The sequence below is a fragment of the Cygnus atratus genome, chromosome 8, assembly GCF_013377495.2.
Source record: "Cygnus atratus isolate AKBS03 ecotype Queensland, Australia chromosome 8, CAtr_DNAZoo_HiC_assembly, whole genome shotgun sequence".
In the NCBI taxonomy this organism is placed as follows: Eukaryota; Metazoa; Chordata; class Aves; order Anseriformes; family Anatidae; genus Cygnus; species Cygnus atratus.
In genome coordinates this window covers 9,543,593-9,560,872 of record NC_066369.1, presented here as the reverse complement: position 1 = coordinate 9,560,872, position 17,280 = coordinate 9,543,593, and the positions used below count along the sequence as shown (strand labels likewise).

General features: G+C 53.9%; 2 protein-coding genes across 2 annotated transcripts in view; one reads left to right on the top strand and one right to left on the bottom strand.

Annotated features, from left to right (window-relative positions):
- Positions 1-2,321, top strand: part of DNM3 (dynamin 3) — a 178,607-nt gene extending 176,286 nt beyond the window's left edge. Inside the window, exon 22 of the mRNA XM_050712395.1 lies at positions 523-2,321. Within this exon, the coding sequence (XP_050568352.1) occupies positions 523-583 (61 nt within the window). The 3' untranslated portion in view covers positions 584-2,321. The remainder of the gene's footprint in view (positions 1-522) is intronic.
- A 5,230-nt stretch (positions 2,322-7,551) lies between these two features.
- On the bottom strand, positions 7,552-8,864 carry PIGC (phosphatidylinositol glycan anchor biosynthesis class C). The gene has a single exon (XM_035537660.2). The coding sequence runs from the start codon at positions 8,537-8,539 to the stop codon at positions 7,646-7,648; it is 894 nt and encodes a 297-aa protein (XP_035393553.1). The 5' UTR covers positions 8,540-8,864; the 3' UTR covers positions 7,552-7,645.
- Between the last annotated feature and the right edge of the window lie 8,416 nt (positions 8,865-17,280).

Here is a 17,280-nt window from a genome sequence, read left to right as displayed (position 1 = left end):
CCAGCAGCTGAGGAGCTTGCTCGTGCCGTAAATAGTTCTTGGCCTTTGATGTCAGGGGATCTTGTGTTACGTTAAAATGATTGTATGTTCAAAGAAAAGGCTTATGTACATAGGTAACGTGTGTTTATTTTATTGCTGATCTTGTTGCACTTTGAGTAAGCCTCATAAAAATAGATTATTATATTAAAGGAGACGCATTAGAGGTTACAACACTTCATATTAAAGCATAACGTAGAAAATATTATACTCTGTATCGCAGACAAATACACTAAACAACGTGTGTACATCCTATGGAGATTACTGGCTAGTTCTGTCTTTCTGTCTTAAAATAGTCCAAACCTCCTGAATTGAAAGCAGACCTATTTTGCACATGTGGCACTGGAGAGACATGGACTTTTTGGGATGCTTGTGGCACACGTCCTCCCGCGGTGGCATTGAACCTCCTCCCTGGGCTCTAGCAGAACAGCTCCCTTGTGTAAATGAACATTACTCTGCCTGTCTTTCCTCTTGCTTTGTCTGCAGGCGAGCTGATACCGATGGCTCCTCCCGTCCAGACAGTCCTCCACTCTTGCTTGATATATGATTTGTCCCATCTTGCCGGCCGTTTGCTTTACTTCCTGTCTCTTTACTTTTCCAGGATGGTGTAAACAATGACTTCTTTTTGTAAGAAGCAAGCGCTTAATTTCTTTCCCAATTTTGCTCTGTATGTTAATGCCCTGTTTCACATGAGCCAAAACATCTGCCTTTGGTTTTGTAGTCTGTAAATGGTTCCTGGTGTTGACCTTTGAGCACAGTGAGTCGATTCCCGAAACCATGGTCATTACTGAGCATCGCATACACCTGCTGTAAACATGTTATGCTGCATTTCTGAACCTGAAATAAACTGTAACTCCTGCTGGGCTTTTATTATTACTTTCTGGATGCGCATGAGTGGGCTCCAGTCTTGCACCGTAATCTCAGCCTGCTCTTCACCTCGGTTGGGTCTGCAGCGAGGATTTACCGGAGAGGTGTGTTGCAGTTCAGATCACTCCAAGTGTTAGGGAAAGGGGAGACGAGAGAGAAGTAGCCTACGGGAAGCATTCAGCCTTCTGCCCTGCTAGGGGCTTGGATGCTTCGGAGGTGTTTTGCTGAGTGAATATTTTTCAAGCAGAACCTGGTATTGCTTTCATTGCTGGGAGAAGCATATTTGAGGGGAGCCTGAGAGCTGAGCACAGGGCCAGGCTGAGTCCTCAGGAGTGAAGTAAAACTGTGCCTGTGTACGTGTTCTGCTTGGAAGGGATTTCCCCTAAAGCAGTTGTGTATGAACACGCAGCTGCCTCAGAATGCCTTGATTACTCAGTTCCTCCTTCAGATTGGTACGAGCCAAGTAATTGGAATGGGTGCTCGGAGGAGCTGGTCTGCACGGCATGAGTACAGCACAGCAGCAGGGGGCATTTCCCAACAAGCAGCAGGCACTGTGCTGGTCCTTAGGTTTGAGGAAAATGGGAACAAAAGGTGGAACAAGCAAACGTCCCCATTTGTGTTCACAGCAAGTTTGCTGTAACACTTGGGGACATTTTTTTTTTTAATAGCCTTTAATGGATGTCCCCGAGGCAGTCTGCGCAGTCTCCCTCAGCAAACAGCAGCATGACACACACATGTCCATCTGCCTGGAGTACGTTACCTGTCCCTCTGAGAGTTGTTTCCAGGAGTGCTGGCCAGCAGCGCACCAGTGCTGTGTGCTGAATAACGGGGTCAGCAGCCGCGCTTCTCCAGCCGGGGCACCAAGCCATCCACTGCCAAGGGTCTCTCCTGCAGGTTTTGGCAGTACATTCATTACGCTGCTGTCACCCAAGCTTTTAGCCTTCCCCAGCAAGGTTCCCTTCAGATACCCCAGTCCAGCTCATAGACACATCTTGTTTGCTCGCTCCTGATTTCATCAGTCTCATTTGAAAAAGCTCTATTCCAAGAGCAGCGTTTGCAGCAGGTAGTGGTGTAGATTTTAAGGCTGGCTAGACAAAAGCTCTTCTAGGAGGATATTATTTCCTGCAAGAAAAGGAGAAAGCCTCTGAGCAGCAACCTTCACACTTATGATGGGGTTGTCCTAGCTCTCTGGTGCCAGTGTGTCAGGTGGGAAATGGTGAGGACGAAAGCAGAGGCTGTGCTGATAGCCAGCTGATTCTAATCTCCTTCTTGCTCTTTTCCTCACTGTGCATGTTCTGTGCCTTTTTTTCTTAACCCATTTTGTTAAGATAAATTTGTATACGAGTCATTCTCTTGTATCTCGACCTTCTGTTTTAAATCTCCCCCTCCCCTTGAATTTTGGGTTATTTTTTGTCTTTTTCCTAGGCGACCTCCTCCAGCTGTTCCAGGAAGATCGTCCTAACACACACACATCTTTTTTTTGTTATGTGCAGTCTGTCGTCTTTTCTCCAAAATTATCTTTAATTTGCACTAGTCTATTTGTAAATGAAATATTTTATTTTCAGATGTCAATGATAAGCCTGGATATAAAGAAAATAAAATTCTGGCTGCAAAATGAATGTGTGCTGGTTTTCTATTGAAGGATTTACCTACTGTTTCTCAAATGGAGCCATTAACGCTCCTCGAAAGCAATTGCCTGGGCTCTGTGGAGACTCCCACCCTCCGAGGTGTTGGAGGGAGGGATGTACTGCTGGGATTCCACCCCCATTTCTGAATTCACTAGCCACCAGGACTGCTCAGTGTAAATACGTTTGGCTTAGTATTAGCAGGAAGAAGAATTGTCAACGTCTTGAACAACAGAGATTGCAAAAGGCTCCTAACAGATGCTTAACGCACCCGCAGCAGCACCTGGCTGTGTGCTGAGTGGAAAGTTGAAGATTGCAGCAGTCTCTCTGCCGATGAATCTGCACAATTATAGACACATCACAGCTGTTCTCACCACTTTTTTTCAAGCTAAACCTCTGAATTCTCTGCAAGCTGACCTCGTTGGAGCATCAAAGCTCAAATAGCTGCAAGTAGCTACCTCTGGGATTCCAAGTATTTCTGTCCCTCTAGCGTCCGACTGAAAGATAAGCAGACCAGGTAAGATAAATAAGCCAGGTTTGACAAAGCTTCACTGAGTTGGGGCAGTTCTTGCAGCTGATTTAGGACCCTGCTGACATCTTCTCTATCCAGGGGCCTGCTGCCCCACCTGCACATGCTGGTAAATGCCAGCCTCTGAGTTTGCTCAAGTGATAGGGGAGTGCAAGCCCAGAGTGCTGCAAACTTGTACAGTTTTTTGTTTCCACCTCACTTAGGCTTTGTCTTCCGATAGAATACAACAGAAGAAACAACAAAGGTATTAGCAGAAAGCAGGGAAAACACAGAAATGCCAAGTACAGTAACTCTTAGGGAGATAAATAATAATTCTTGATAGACTTTTGAACTGTATGTACTAAACCTGGAATTGCAGGAGCTGGAAAGAGAATAGTGTTGGGCAGTATGCTTCCCAGCACTCTGGGAAAAGGGGGAGGTAGAGGATCCTAATGGTCTTGTGAACGTAACCATTCCAAATGTTGGGACGAGAAGTGAGCTTGGGCTGGCTTACTTTGCTGCATCTCTCAGCAGTGGAACTCACTGCTCTCAGAGACAGGCAAAAAAAATTAAAAATAAATAAATAAAAATCAGCATTCAGGAATTGTGCATTTTCAGGACTGCAGAAGAGATGATAGTTGTACCCAGCTGGCTCTGCAGGAGGCAGGAGGTTCTGGCTTCGTTTCACCTCTGAGGTAAGAGATAAGGGGACCAGGCTGAATTTTAAAAGCTACTTTTTTTTTTTTTTTCAGGTTGTTCAAGAATCTGTTCTGCACTAGGGCAGCTCTTGCTGCTTTCCCTCTATGGTATGATGTGGTACTGAGAGAGGAAGCAACAACAGACAAAAGGTGGCTGATATTTTACTTCTATGGCCTTAGCTACTGCACCTCAAAAACTGCTACTGCCCTCCTGTCTGCCAGCCAACCTCAGTGCATTAGGATGTAAGGCACAAACTTCTTCTGGGGGACATGTTATAATGTTAAATCTTTCAGCAAAATGTTTTATCTTTTTCAGAAGTATTTGATAAAAATGTTGTTGCGAGATAGGACTGAACTTCATGGTTTTCAGGTAGCTATTCCTAAAATCTCCTAAATAGTAGAAGGTATTGGTGAACATAAGGGCCTTTGTGCTGGGAAACCTTGGCACATGCTTTGGCTTCAGCTCATGGGGTGACTCTCTGAAGAAGCCGTTTAACCTTGTCTGTGCCATTTCCATCCGGCAATGGCATATGTTCTGTGGGTAGGTGGAGAAGGGGGGCGGTGCTGCACCCCAGCCGGTGACATTATGCATCCCAGGCTGCTGCTCAGTGGATGATTTCAGACCAAAATCTTGTTTTGGTTTCCTGATCACTCCGACTGTTGCTGTTGCCTCTCGTGGCACAAAGCTATGTGACGTGCAGAGAAAAGCCTAGCGATTACTGTGGGAATTGAAGAGATAAAAAGGTCTTACCTTCAAAGACTAAAGCTTCACTGTTTCCAGGCTTCCCAGACGCCGGTCTCCCATGTGCAGGAGGGATGGAGGCCCCTGCCAGCCCGCTGTGGCTGCTGTGGGTGGCTGACGCTTGCCTTTCCCTGCTGCACGCTCTGTAGATGGAGATTCCAGACGGCACGTGGCAGCAACTCCCCCAGGAGCACGGCTTAGCCCCAGCCAGCGTACAATTACTTGCATTTGGGCCAGATTCAAATCAAAAGAAAACGTCCCACTGAAGCACTGTATCTCAGTGGGACTTGGGAATGACAACTAGAAAGAGAGGAACTGCACTTTTGTAACACAAATTAATGTTTAATTCTTTAGAGGTGGTCGATGATGATTCAGTTACACGCAAACTACAAAGGACCTATTTCTTTGCTTGGTCTCATTGTGGGCACCAGCGAAGCCTCAGAACGAGGCTCAGGTAGCAAATGCTCAAAGGGCATCCAGGTGTACAGCTGAGTTGAACACAGTTATGGCTAAGTTCTGTTCTGTAGGGCATATTCTGACCACAGGCATAAAGACATACTCATTATGGCCATTTATTCCAGCAGTGCTGCAGAGTGTGCAGGCTAACGAAGCACTGAAAGGAAGCAGCAGGGCAGAGCAGAGAGGCTTGTGGCTGTGTGTGGAGATGAAGCTGCCTGCAGCCAGCTGAGCAGGATGAATCCTTCATCCTGGCTGGAGCCAGGCAGAGATGGCCTGTTGGATCACTCAAAGCCCAGGGATCTGTGTATAGTGACCCACTGGGTTCTCGTTGGGGTTGATGTGATTGTGGCACAGCCACCACATGCCACGGCTAGCCTCAACTTGCCCAATAGGTCTCCATCGGCTTGAGGCCACCCCGCTGGGAACCCATCCTCCTGGATGGGTTCCACCCTCCTCCTGGACTTGGCCATTCCCCAGCAAAGCAGGTGACCCAAACATCCCAGTGCAGGGCTGTACTGCTGTGCACCGAGCAGCTCCAGACAAGCAGAGAGCTCCAGTGAAGGTAAGAGCACGGACTCCGAATCATCCCAAGTCCTCCTCAGGGTCTGAGATGAAGCTTTGCTGGGGGAGCAACACAGAGCCACAGATTCTCTGCTAGTCCTTGTTTCTAGCTCCCTTATTGCCCAGAGCCCTGTTACTCTGTGCACATTGCCACCTGGAATCATACCTTAGGAACTGATATTTGCACTTTTCCTAACCCAGAGCTGTTTTTGAGAGTCTGAATTTGAGCGCAGTATTTTTTAGGAAACATTTCACTTTGGGTGAATGGGTCTGGCAGAAATTATGCTTTCTTGTAGCCTTAAATCCAGCCTCAAAACAAAAACCCCAAGGCTACCTTGCCCCGTTTGCATTAGCCTAATGAACCATTGGATCCCTGCAACCACCTTGAGCTGGCGGTGAGGGACAGCTGCCTCCCCAGCCCCACGTGCTGTGCCTAATGATGGAAACCCCCCCACACACACAAACCAGTTTGTCTCCATTATCCTGGATATTGCATATTCAAAATGGAGTCAGGCCTGTGCTACACCTGAGATGCACCAGCAATTGATAACCACGGAGATTTATGACTGCAGTTAATAACAGTTTGGGGACAGTGGTGTGTTTGTGCAGCAGCACCTTCAAGTAAACCTGGCTGCTGCTAGCACAGCCCCTACCAAGACAGGAATTAACTGCAGGAGCCAGGCAGGCTAGATTCGATTCCCTTCTTTGACAATTTTTTAACTTCTTAAATTTGCACCAATCCCACTGAAGTCTTGCCCTACCGATGGACTCTGTGGATCTGCTTGGGGTGGCAGCATTGCAATGGCATTAGCCTGACACAGGATGGGGCATCCTGGTCACTGGCAGCTGCCTGGCTTTTTTGGGAACCTCCTTGTGAAGAAATGATTTTCTTTCTGAAGAGCTGAAGAATGTCATCTTGATTGTGAGCATCTGGCTACTCAGCGCTCCCTGCGAGCCTGGAGCACATACTCTAAACCTCTGCAGGTTTTCTTTAATTAAAAACAAAATGAGATGTAGTTGTCACCATGACAACAAACAGCAACATTTAAAACTTGGCAAATGTCATAACAAAGCGCTGGAGGTGTTGGAGGCTCTGCAGTGGGTTCTCATTTCCTAGGAAGCACAAGGAGCCAGCGCCTGCTCGCTGGGAAGACGCCAGTGCTCCATGTGAGCCATTTGCCTGCAAACCCCTTCACACTCAGTGGGTTTAATCGAGCAGGAACTCACACTTCTACAGCAGTGGGGTGCCCTGCCCTTGTCATCTTTCACCATCCCAGAGTGTGTGTGCAGAGCTGGTGCTGCTGCATCTTACAGGAGAACTTGTCAGGATGGTTTAAGCATCTCCTTGTACTGCTTCCAGGGTAGGAGGGGTCTGACTGGCCTTTACATTGAAAGGAGCGGTGCTTCCTAATGCTAGGGCGAAACACTGCAGGAATGAGAGCTGTCAGCCTCAGCTGCTGCAGGTCCCATGGTCTGCAGAGCTGCTGGTGGTCTCAGACACACGTGGCGGTGTGACTATGTGTGCAGGTGTGGGTGTGTGGGTGCAAGGGGCTGCAGGCATCCCCTGTGCTCTTGTGGTGCCTCCCACCAGCACAGGAAAGCTGCAGTGAGACCAGGAAGCCCAGGGCGCTTCTCCTGTGCCCAAGTCCATGCCCTGCTGGACCACCTGCCTCTTGTACGTGCTGGAAAACAACTCAACAGCACAGCAGGCCTGGCTCGTCCCGGACTGGCCTCCAGCCCAACTTGTTTGCCAGGAGCGCCCTCTGTTGCGGTACGTGCAGAGCTGGACAGACGGACGCTGGACAGATAGTGCTGGACAGGACCGGGCTGGGCCCTGTCACCGCTGCAGCACCCTGGGGCTGGGCTGGGTGCCTGGTGGGTGCACCTACAGGGTCTGTGCTGTGCTGGGGCCTCATCCCTCTGCTGTGCAGCAGGAGGATTCTGCTCCATCCCTCTGGCTCGGTGGCCAGGGCTGGACAAAAATACCACTTTGGGTCTGCCAGGCACCACCCCACTCCAGGGTTGTTATAGAGCATACACAAACACAGTCCCCGCTGCTGTGCGAGAGGTTTTATTGGGCTGGGCATCCCCCCAGAAAAGTCCCTCTGCACTGCTCGCAGCACAGAGCCCCTCTCCCCCCCGGCCAGGCCTACATGAGGAACCTGGAAAGGTCCTCCTTGATTTCAGCCTCGTCCCACGGCCCGTGGATGTTGTCCTTGAGCTGCTGAAGCCGGATGAGGCAGTAAGGGCAGAGGCAGGAGATGGACAGCAGCAGTGAGGCAAAGAGCACAGCACCCACACTGGAGACGCTCGCCAGCCCTGCCAGTGCCGCCAGTGCGAAGAGCACGGTCACTGCCACATAGCACCAGGGTGTCCGGGCCTTCAGCTTCTTCTGCAGCATGGGCCAGAGGGCGAAGATCTGCATGGCAAAGGTGACCATGACGAAGGCGTGGAGGGAGCGAGGCAGGCGCGAGGCCAGGCACACCGAGGCAAAGATGGCCATGTTAAGGGACAGTGTGCTGGACACGATGGCAGCGTTTGCGCCGTAGTCAAAGAAGATGAGGTGGCCGAGGAGCATGAAGACCGACATGGCGTAGATAGTGTCCGTGCTGATGGACTCCGTCAGCGTCTTCAGCACCGGGGAGAAGCCGTAGGTGAAGGCGATGAACACCAGCGTGCTCTTCAGGTCTGCCCACCGCGTCCGCCTGCTCTCTCGCCGCCCAGCCCCGGCATCGATGGCATCGAAGAGTACATAGCCGAGCAGGGAAGAGGCCAGGGCAGCCCCAAAAAGCCCCTGCGGGCTCAGCACCCCGGCGTCCATGTACCACCAGGTGACGACGAAAACACAGACGCTGCAGAGCTGCTGCACCACGGCCCCTGACTCGAAGACCACGGCCCAGTACTGGTACTGGCGGGCATGGACGTTCTTCCGCAGCTCCTCCAGGAACCGCTGGTCCACGTAGTTATCCGGGAAGGGCTGCCGCTCGTACAGCACCTTCTGCCAGCACCGCCTGGGGCTCGTCTCCACCTGCGCACACACCATCCCGCGGCCGTGGGGCTGAGGTGCCGGGAAGGAGCAAGCTGCGGGTTCACCGCGCTGCGAGACCCCCTCTGGGGTCTGCCACCGCCACAGGGCTCCGGCAGCACCCACCTCCCCCTGCAGCCCCCCCAGGCAGGGACAAGAAGCGGGGGGCTGCCCACAGCGGCAGCAGGGACCCCTCAGAGCCCCCCCGGTCGCGGGGAAGGAGCGCGGGAGCGCCCCGGCCCCAGCCCCGGCGCTCCCCGGCCCCGGCGCTCCCCGGCCCCGGTCCCGGCCCCTCAGCCCCGAGCTCCGCGGCCCTGACCCGGCTGCCTCCGCCTCAGCCGGGCCCAGCCGGGCGCAAGGGACGCCGGGGAGCCCGCAGCCGCCATCTGGCGGTGGGAGCCCGGCCCTGCGGAGCTCCCGGCTCCCCTCAGCGGGCTGAGGGAGAAGGGGAGGCCCGGCACTGCACGGAGCCCCCCTCCGTACATCGCCTGGCTGAAGGGGACGATAATTACACTGCTAATCGATGATTAAATGATTAAAGATCTCCCGAATTCGGCTCGCTGCCCGTGACAGAGAAGCAGGCACTAGCGCTGCTCTTAATTGAAACACAGAAAGCGTTTGGGTGTTCCCAGCGCGGTGGGAAGGGAGTGATGGGACCCCCTACCAACCCACCCCTGCTCCGACACTGCTCGTCTAGCCACCCCGCTTTGGTTTGTGTTCTCCTGGGGTTCCTGTGAGCAACCGCAATGCTTTGGGGACACTGGGGCACCCCGTGCTGCCATGACGCACTGAGATCCGTCTGTGGACTTCAGAATGGAGGCTCCGTGTCCCTCAGGACAGCACCACGTGTGCTCCGCTGCGCTGCGAACCGCCCAAGTCTGAAGGGCAGCTCAGCACATCCAGGTGGCCCAGACTTTGCCTGCGAGGGAATGACTCACCTGTGCCTGCGTGACATGCCACGGGACCGGCCACGTCACCGCCTGTCCCCGCTGGTCGGAGGGGAGCGTGTGTGCCATGGAGTCACCCCTTGGCCCTGCCGGGGAGACGTGGCCAGCGGGGCGTCTTGGCAGGGGTGTCAGAGCAGCTGGGAGAGGGACATTCCCGTCACACCCTGAGCAGTGGCTAGGGTCAAGGATGTGAACCCCTTTGTGAGTGCCTCAATTCCCACTCTGAACTCTGTGCAACAAGATCTCCCTCGCCAGCTGCAAGGAGGGCTGTGTGGACCACCGACTGGGTCAGCCCTCCATCATACAGGAAAATACTCGCTCATGCAATCCCCTTCTGCCTGACAGTTCACTGTGTGGAGCATTCAGGGTTTGTGTTGCATAAACCCCAGCTCAGGGGGAAGAAGCCAGACCACTTCCCCAGTGCCCCCCAGCCTGCGTTTCAGCTCCGCTTTGAGACCACAGGAATGGCTGTGGCGTTGCACAAGTGATCCCGCTGCAGACATACTTAGTTTCTGCAGAGCTCCCAGCACCGTAATATGCTGCTAAAGCTGCTTGGAAGCAATGCTGGAAAAGGTGACAGGCTGGGATTTAAATAGCTGTGACTGATCTAGGCCTCCGCCGGAGAAATCTGAATATCAAAGTATTGAAGGCACTGGTCTCAGGGGCTGCCTTGAAGTGTGTCTGCGTGTTCCCAGAACGGGACGATCGGGTAGGAACTGGCATTTGTGGTGTAGCCCCCGTGCTTGGGGGCCAAGCATTCCTGAGGCTGCAGGGACAAGCGGGGATCCTGGGCATCTCTGCATCCCTCAGGTCAGGTTTTGCCCCATTATCCCACCTGTGCTGAGTCCAAAGGCCACCAGGAGCAGGGCAGGTCACCTCACAGCACACACTTAGCCCTTCCTGCCATCCCGAGCTGCTGCTGCGGAGCAGGGCCCATCCATAGGCAGGTTTTGCTAGGTGTGGGGGCGGCAGGACCGGCAGGGCCGCCTGCAAGTGCAGCTACACGCGCCCAGGCTTCACTCCTCTGACAACTGATCCTTGAGCTTTTCCCTTTGACCCTGGAGCTGAAACCTCCCTTTGCAGGAATGTTTTCAGGGGGAGGTTGACGCAGCTCCAGCTGCTGAATTCTTCCATGACCAGAGACTGGCTCCTGCCTTACAAGGCCCCACAGCATTTGCTGCGGCTGCTCTCCTGCAATCACCTATTTAAGGATTTAAGTCCCCAGTGAGGAGTGGGACAACGCCAGCCCTTAGGCTCTGAGCAGCCCTGCAGCCACAAAGCTGCCTGCAGAGCAGGCACTAGTGGCTGTGAGCCCCATGGGAGGATGCTGGGGCACATGGAGCTGGTTGCCCAGGCTCTCCCTGCAGCAGTGGGCTGCTGACCACCTCCGTGCAGGTTCTCCTGTGCTTGCAGTTCATAAAAAGTGCACACAGACCCAGCCCAGCTCTCCTGATCATCTCCCTTACTGTGTACGAGCCAGGATCCAGGTCCACATCCTTGTCCCAGGGAGAAGGTGGCCCTGCTGGGGTCCCCGTCCAGCTCAAGGGCAGGGATCAATGTGATCCTGTCTTGTAGGGGATCTCTGTGCAGGTCACCAGTGAAGGTGTGTTTTTCTTTTTCTTTTTTTTTTTTTAAATTTTTTTTTTAATGTCCCTAGGAAACTGCAGCCAACAACGATGTCAAGAATGCACTCTGCCAGCTGCAGGCCAGGCTCTCCAAGGTGGGACAAGGCCAAATTTCAGCTGCCCAGGTAACCTCAGCTCAACCCACACCGTACGTGGCACATCCTTAGCGCACAGAGAGGAAACCAGGCTTTGGGACACAGCTGCAGCCTGTCTGAGGAACATACAGGTGGGTTGTCACTGAAGCTGGGGATGAAAAAAGCTGGAGGTTTGGGAGCAAGAGAGGGTCTCAGGTTCCCAACACCAAGCAGAGCAGGGCTGGGACTCCTAAATGGAGCTTTTATCAGATAGCTTCTGACTGCATTCCTCATTGTTTTGCCTCAAATTTGAAGCCTGGGGATGGGATGTGAGGTGCTGACCCAGATCTGCCGCAGTCAGTGGAAACACTTGAAGAGCTGTAGGTGGCAAAACTCGCTGAAAAATCACCCCCTTGGGGGACAAAAGCAGGCACAGAGTGTTTGGGGGTGCTTGCAGTGAGGGCGATGGTTGCTGGCCCCAGCCTCGTCCAGCAGCCGCTTCCTCCCCTGGCTCTGGCACACAGCGTGAGCGGCATGAAGGGACGAGGTGTTACCCAGCGAGGTTTTTACTGTCTGCCCAGGAGAAATTTTTGTTCTTTGGCTGCATAAGTGCAAAGAAAACCAGAAATAGGCTGGGGGGGTGGGACGGAGGACTGGATGAAACAGAGTACACAAACAGGTCAGCTTTTATAGGAAACGTACAGGGGGCTGTTGCAGAAATGCGACTTTAAAGCAGTTGTCCCAGGGTAGAGAAAAGGAACCTGGTGTCCATGGTGGTGCATGCCGTGTGTGCTCACAGAGCTGGCAGCTGACTGCTGAGCCCATCCCTAGAGCCCTGCCCCACGGACTCCCCCCTTCCACTGATGCTGCTGATCCCTTGTGCTAACCAGGGGGAGAGCCAAGCTCGGACCAGTGGCAGTGCTTTCCTCTGTTTGTACTCTGTCACTGCAGGGGAGCTGAAAGGGGCCAGGGCCTGGGTGAACCCCACCTGTGTAACATTTTTTTCTTGACTGCAGAGGCAAACCATTGATGTAGGTTTTGTTTGTTCCTGCCCTTGCAGGGTTGCCCTGGAGCATGCGATTCCCTGGGAATGGCCCGCAGGCCCCCGGTCATCTGCCTCCCTGTCTTTAAATATCTGCCAGAGAGCGGAGGGGATGGAGCCAGGTGGGAATTTGGTTTATTTTAGTGCTTGGCAAGATGGGAAAGGAAGCAGCTGAGCCTACGGTGGTGCCCTTTGCATGACCTGGGTGCTTGCACCATTGTGAGCATGGTGCTACCAGCTCGGCCCAGTCCCTGTGCTGTGCCAGGGGATTTTTGTCCTCAACAAAACAGGCACTTTAACAGCCCTTCTTGTCCCTTGCTCCTCATCTGGCGTACACTTGGTGTGCTCCTTGTGCCACCAGTACAAAGCTACAGGGGATGGCTGCCCCAGGCCCTGCCAGCCCCCAGCCTAGGGTGCCTGCAGTTTTGGTTTTGTGTTGACGAGGTGACAGATGTGCCACCCTGCCACATCACGCACCTGCCTCTTTGCCCTGCTTTGGCCTCAATTTGCATGAGGGGCTGCTCCCCCAGCCCCTCAGCACCTCGTGGGCAGCTTCAGCCCACGCTGTCCTCCCAGAAATAGAGCCAAAAAAACAGGTTTACACCTCCAAAGAGAAGTTTTGCTGTTTCTCAGTTTCTGTGGCAAGATTCGGTTTCTCTCTTTGCAGGAGGGCACAGCCGACAGGGAGCAATGCTGGGGGTAGCTCCAGCTGCCGTGGCATGGGGGCTTTGTGACAGCACAGCTGGCATGGGGCATTGGCCTCTGCACTGGGGGGTCACCCCAGCCCGTGAGGGCCAAGGACCTGGTTTTGGTTGTGCCACAGCTGGGACAGTGCCAGGGCAGTGGTAGGAGCCTGGGAGGTGTCATGCTGCTCACTCAACTGCCTCAACAATCTGGGCTGGGATTTGGGAGAGTGCAGGAGGTGACCACTGGCATTACCTCTGCCTGTCTCCTGCCCCAAGCGTGCATCCACTAGGGCTCTGGGAGCCGTGGGACCATGCCTGGTCTACCCGTGCCAGATGTCAAGGCTCTCGATCGGCGCCGGCTGGCTGGAGATGAAAGCAGCCACGCTCCCACACTGGGTCACGCAGTCCCTGCCAGACACTGCTGTTTGCCGTCCCCCCTGCCTGCGGGGAGAGCTGCCTGCCTCCCCCGCAGTGTGGTCGCACACCCAGGCGAGGGTCACCACTGCCCCACGAAGCAGACAGGCAATTACCCAGGGACAAGAGCGTGCTGATGTCACAGGCTGCCTGGGGACAGACCTGGCTTTGGGGACAGGTTTGTGTTCAGAGGGAACGGCTCGTTGCCCCATCTCAGGGCACTGGCACAAACACGGGATCCCTTAGGATGAAACAGGACCTCCTCAGGAAGCCACTGGCCTCAAATCCCCCTGCTGGAGACCGCGGCAGGACAGGGAGTGCTGAGACATGACCCAGCACAGCAGCAAGTTGGCGATGATGTTATGCTTGGCCAGCACCAGCCTTCAGCAGCCCCAGGATAGGATGAGAGCCCCGGGCAGCGCAGCAGCGTTCAGAAACAACATCAGGCCCAAAAAAAAATTGCAGTGCTGACTTTGGAAAGTGTCACAGTGGATGGGCAGAGTCCCCATGGAAGGGGCAGGGGCTGGGGAACTGAAACAAGTGATTTCCAGCAATGCGCCTGTTCTGGGGCTTGGTGCCGTCCCGCATTAAGCAAATGTAACGAGGCACTGTGCAGAGCAAGCCTTCCAGTGACCCTACCCTACTGTATATGCCATTTATCAGGGGGTCACTGTGACCGCTATCTCACATCCAGGAGTCTGGCAGCCCAGCAGTACACCGTGGCATGCTGCGGGCTTTAAGTAATGCACAGGACAGGTACAGGAGAGGAAACTGGCAAGCGTGCACGACGAGTTGCTGGGGTGCACATTTGGGATTGCACAGGAACACAGCACAAATGCCACCAATACCCCTGGTGCCCTGTGCCAGAGGTGACATCTCTCAGGAGCTCCCACAAAAAAAAATATGTTTCTCACAGCATTTATCAGGTGATGAAAGAGCAGTCAGCAGCCCTGCTGGAAGCAGCATTTCTCCTGTTTGGTTTTGCAAGGACAATTATTCCAATCCCACTTCTCGCACAGCTCTTTCCCCTTTAATGTGAGTTGAAGAGTTTTTGGCTACCCAGACATTTCAGGATTTTTTAGAAAAGTTTTATGCTCTTTTGCTGGATTTCCCCCTGCAAGTGGATTCCCCCCCGCAAGAGGTTAACGGTTCAGCTAAAGTTAGAGGAAGTTATCTGAAGCAATCTTGCAATTTATAGCTTTTCGTTCACTAAATAAGAAACGGTCAGGAAATTAAACAGGAAATTGCATCTGGAAGGAAAACTCAGACAAAAGTTGAGTTGTCAGAACATGCTTAGGAAGGATTTGTTTTATTTTAAACAGTAAGGAGCCAAGATCAATAGTCAGAAAAAGAAGGAGCCTTGTGCAAATTAAATCACACATTGAGGAAAAAAACACTTGGGGAAGAAAAGAAGGTTTTGTAAAGAGAAGATGAGGATATCCTATGATAAATCAGAAGTAAGGCTTCGGATTTTCAGCTTGGAGGTGCTGAAACACAAAGGCCTAGCTGAGAACTTCACTTCAGCCTGTGCCAGCCTGGTTCCCGGCAGTGCCTGCACCGTGCTTCACTGTGTGAGAAGCAGAAGCCAACAAGTGCCAAACACGATGCAGCTGCAGAGATCTTTCCAGGCCTCCCTCCTCCAGCAAAAGCTGCCGAGACGCTGTGTGCTCCTGGTCTCAGCTTTTCTGCAGGGTTGCCCAGCAGGGAGGGACAACCCCAGCCGAATGGGACTGCTGGGCAAGGGAAAATGCAGCTGTGAGCACTGCTGGTCCTTCTGCAAACTGCAGTGCTTTATAAGGATCCCAAGCAAATATTTGCTCCCATGTCGCCTACGCGCATTGTTCTCAGGGTTAATTATAGGCTCCAGCAGGGAGATTGGGTAAGCTGTGATGTTTTTTACCATCATACTCCTCATCTTATCAGTGTTTGAGAAGCAAGCTTAGCAAGTGCCGAACTGTACTGGTAGGTCATGGCTGATGACCCGAAGCCTCTGCCTGGCTGATGGCACTGAAGGTTTTCAGGTGTACGCTTGTACCTAGTGGCAGCTGACTCGAGGAAGCTTTTCTCCAGGATCCTGCCTATTCACTGTGATGGTTTCCCTGAAATGATCTGTTTGCTGTGACAGGTCTTTAATTGTGTTTGGTCTAAGCTGCATGTGATTAATCCCCTGCTGATAAGAGGACCGTAACACATGGGAGCCGTGCCAGCCCCGTGCAGCCACGTGGGCTGAGCAAATGTCGCCATGGAGGGGACCTGGAGGAGGCAGCTGTGGCCGAGGGTCGTGTTGCACTGCCTCTCGCAGCACTGTCCACCCCCCAGGAGGAAGATTTGGGGCACTCCCTGACATGGTTAAAATAGCTGCGGGTGCGACATGTGCTGTTGCTCCCACAGCTTGGAGAACACTGAGGAAGTTTGGGGGAATTTCCCATCACCGAGGCAGCTCCCTGGGGCACGGCTGGGCGACCTGCAGAGCGATTTCACTCAAAGGAAGAGCTTGGAGCCTACCACCCATTTCTGACAGGGCATTTTAACAAAGGGACACCCTCCTCCTAGAAATGCTGTTGTTTGACTTGGCAGCATGTCCTGAAGGTAATAACTGCTCTCTCATCATTGCACTGCCACTGTTGAGCCTCTGCCCTTTGTGGGAAGAGGTTGTGTGGTTCTGCTACAATTAGCCCCAGCACGAGGACACCCACTGCAAGAAGGTGTGACAGCACTGAGACAGAAAGGCAGCCGTAGTGGCACACCATCAAACCATGGGCACAGATGTGGCTGGCCAGACCGCGTGGGACTCAGCAGGTTTGTGAGCTGCAGTGGGGTGGCCCTGGAGGGGACTCAAAAGGGTTGGCTTCAGACACAACCCTGTCCTCACTTCATCGTGCCCTTTGGGACCAGTGTGTATGCACTCACAAGGGATCTGCTAGTCTAAAACTAGGTCTGAAAACACTTTTCAGGACTCAAAACATAATCAGTTTTGGGGCTTGACAATTTTCGGCAAGAAAATAAAAAAAGAGCGGGCTGTGCTTCTTGTGCAAACATACGCTTTTATGAAGTATTTCCTCGGCAGGCTGAGCTGGCTGGCTCAGGTCACGCCAAGAGCCACCTCGGCAGCACCGTGCCAGGGACGAGCTGCTCCCACACCCCTCCTGCATCCGGGAGCAGCCGTGATGGCAGCGAGGGCCGAAGCTCCTCGTGGGGCAGCAGGAGATCCGGCCTGGGAGGGCCCTGCTGCTGTCAGCACCGTGATTCAGCCCTTCTTCACCTCCCTCGGAGCAAAGCCGCCCTTCCTCGTCCCGAGCCCTGGCATGGGGCGAGGCTGTCCTCCCCCGTCCAGAGTCCTGCCGTGGGCATGTTTCCAGCGTGGCGCGCTCGTGACCGTTCACCTGCGAGCCTGGGGGCTCTCGTCACGCCCTGCGGGTGGGAGAGCAGGGCGCCCGCAGCCTGACGTGTGGGGGCACGGCGGCTCTGAGCCGTGCCGTGGTGCTCCCCCGGGAGATGCTTTTTGGCGCTCTGGCTCTGCGGGGCTGCGTTAAAACCGGGATTAATTCTGCGAGCACACTGCTGGCACACACCTGAGCGTGTTCTGCCCTAAGGCTGACCAGCCCTCTACTTATTACAGTGAATAAATAAATAATAATAATGAATAATAATGTCTTGGCGCGTCTCTGGCACCCTCTGTGCCCCTGCACGCCGCGGGGCGCCGCCTGTGAGGCACCATCCCTCCCGACCCGCCGACCCCCGTTGTAAAATGGCCGCCGGCCGCCTCCCCCCCAGCGAACTACAACTCCCAGCAGCCGCCCGCCCCCGCGCGCGGCCTGCTGGGAAATGCAGTTCTCCCGCCCATCCCCTGCCGGCTTTTCCCCCGGACGGGGCGGGGCTTCCCTGAGGGAGCTCGCCTCCCCATTGGCCGCGGCGGGGCGCGGCGGGTGACGCGCATCCTTCCAGCTCAGCGCGTGCGGGGGGGAGGGGGC

Excerpts from the sequence above, each read along its gene's own strand:
- PIGC (XM_035537660.2), bottom strand. The coding sequence starts at position 8,539 with ATGGTGTGTGCGCAGGTGGAGACGAGCCCCAGGCGGTGCTGGCAGAAG.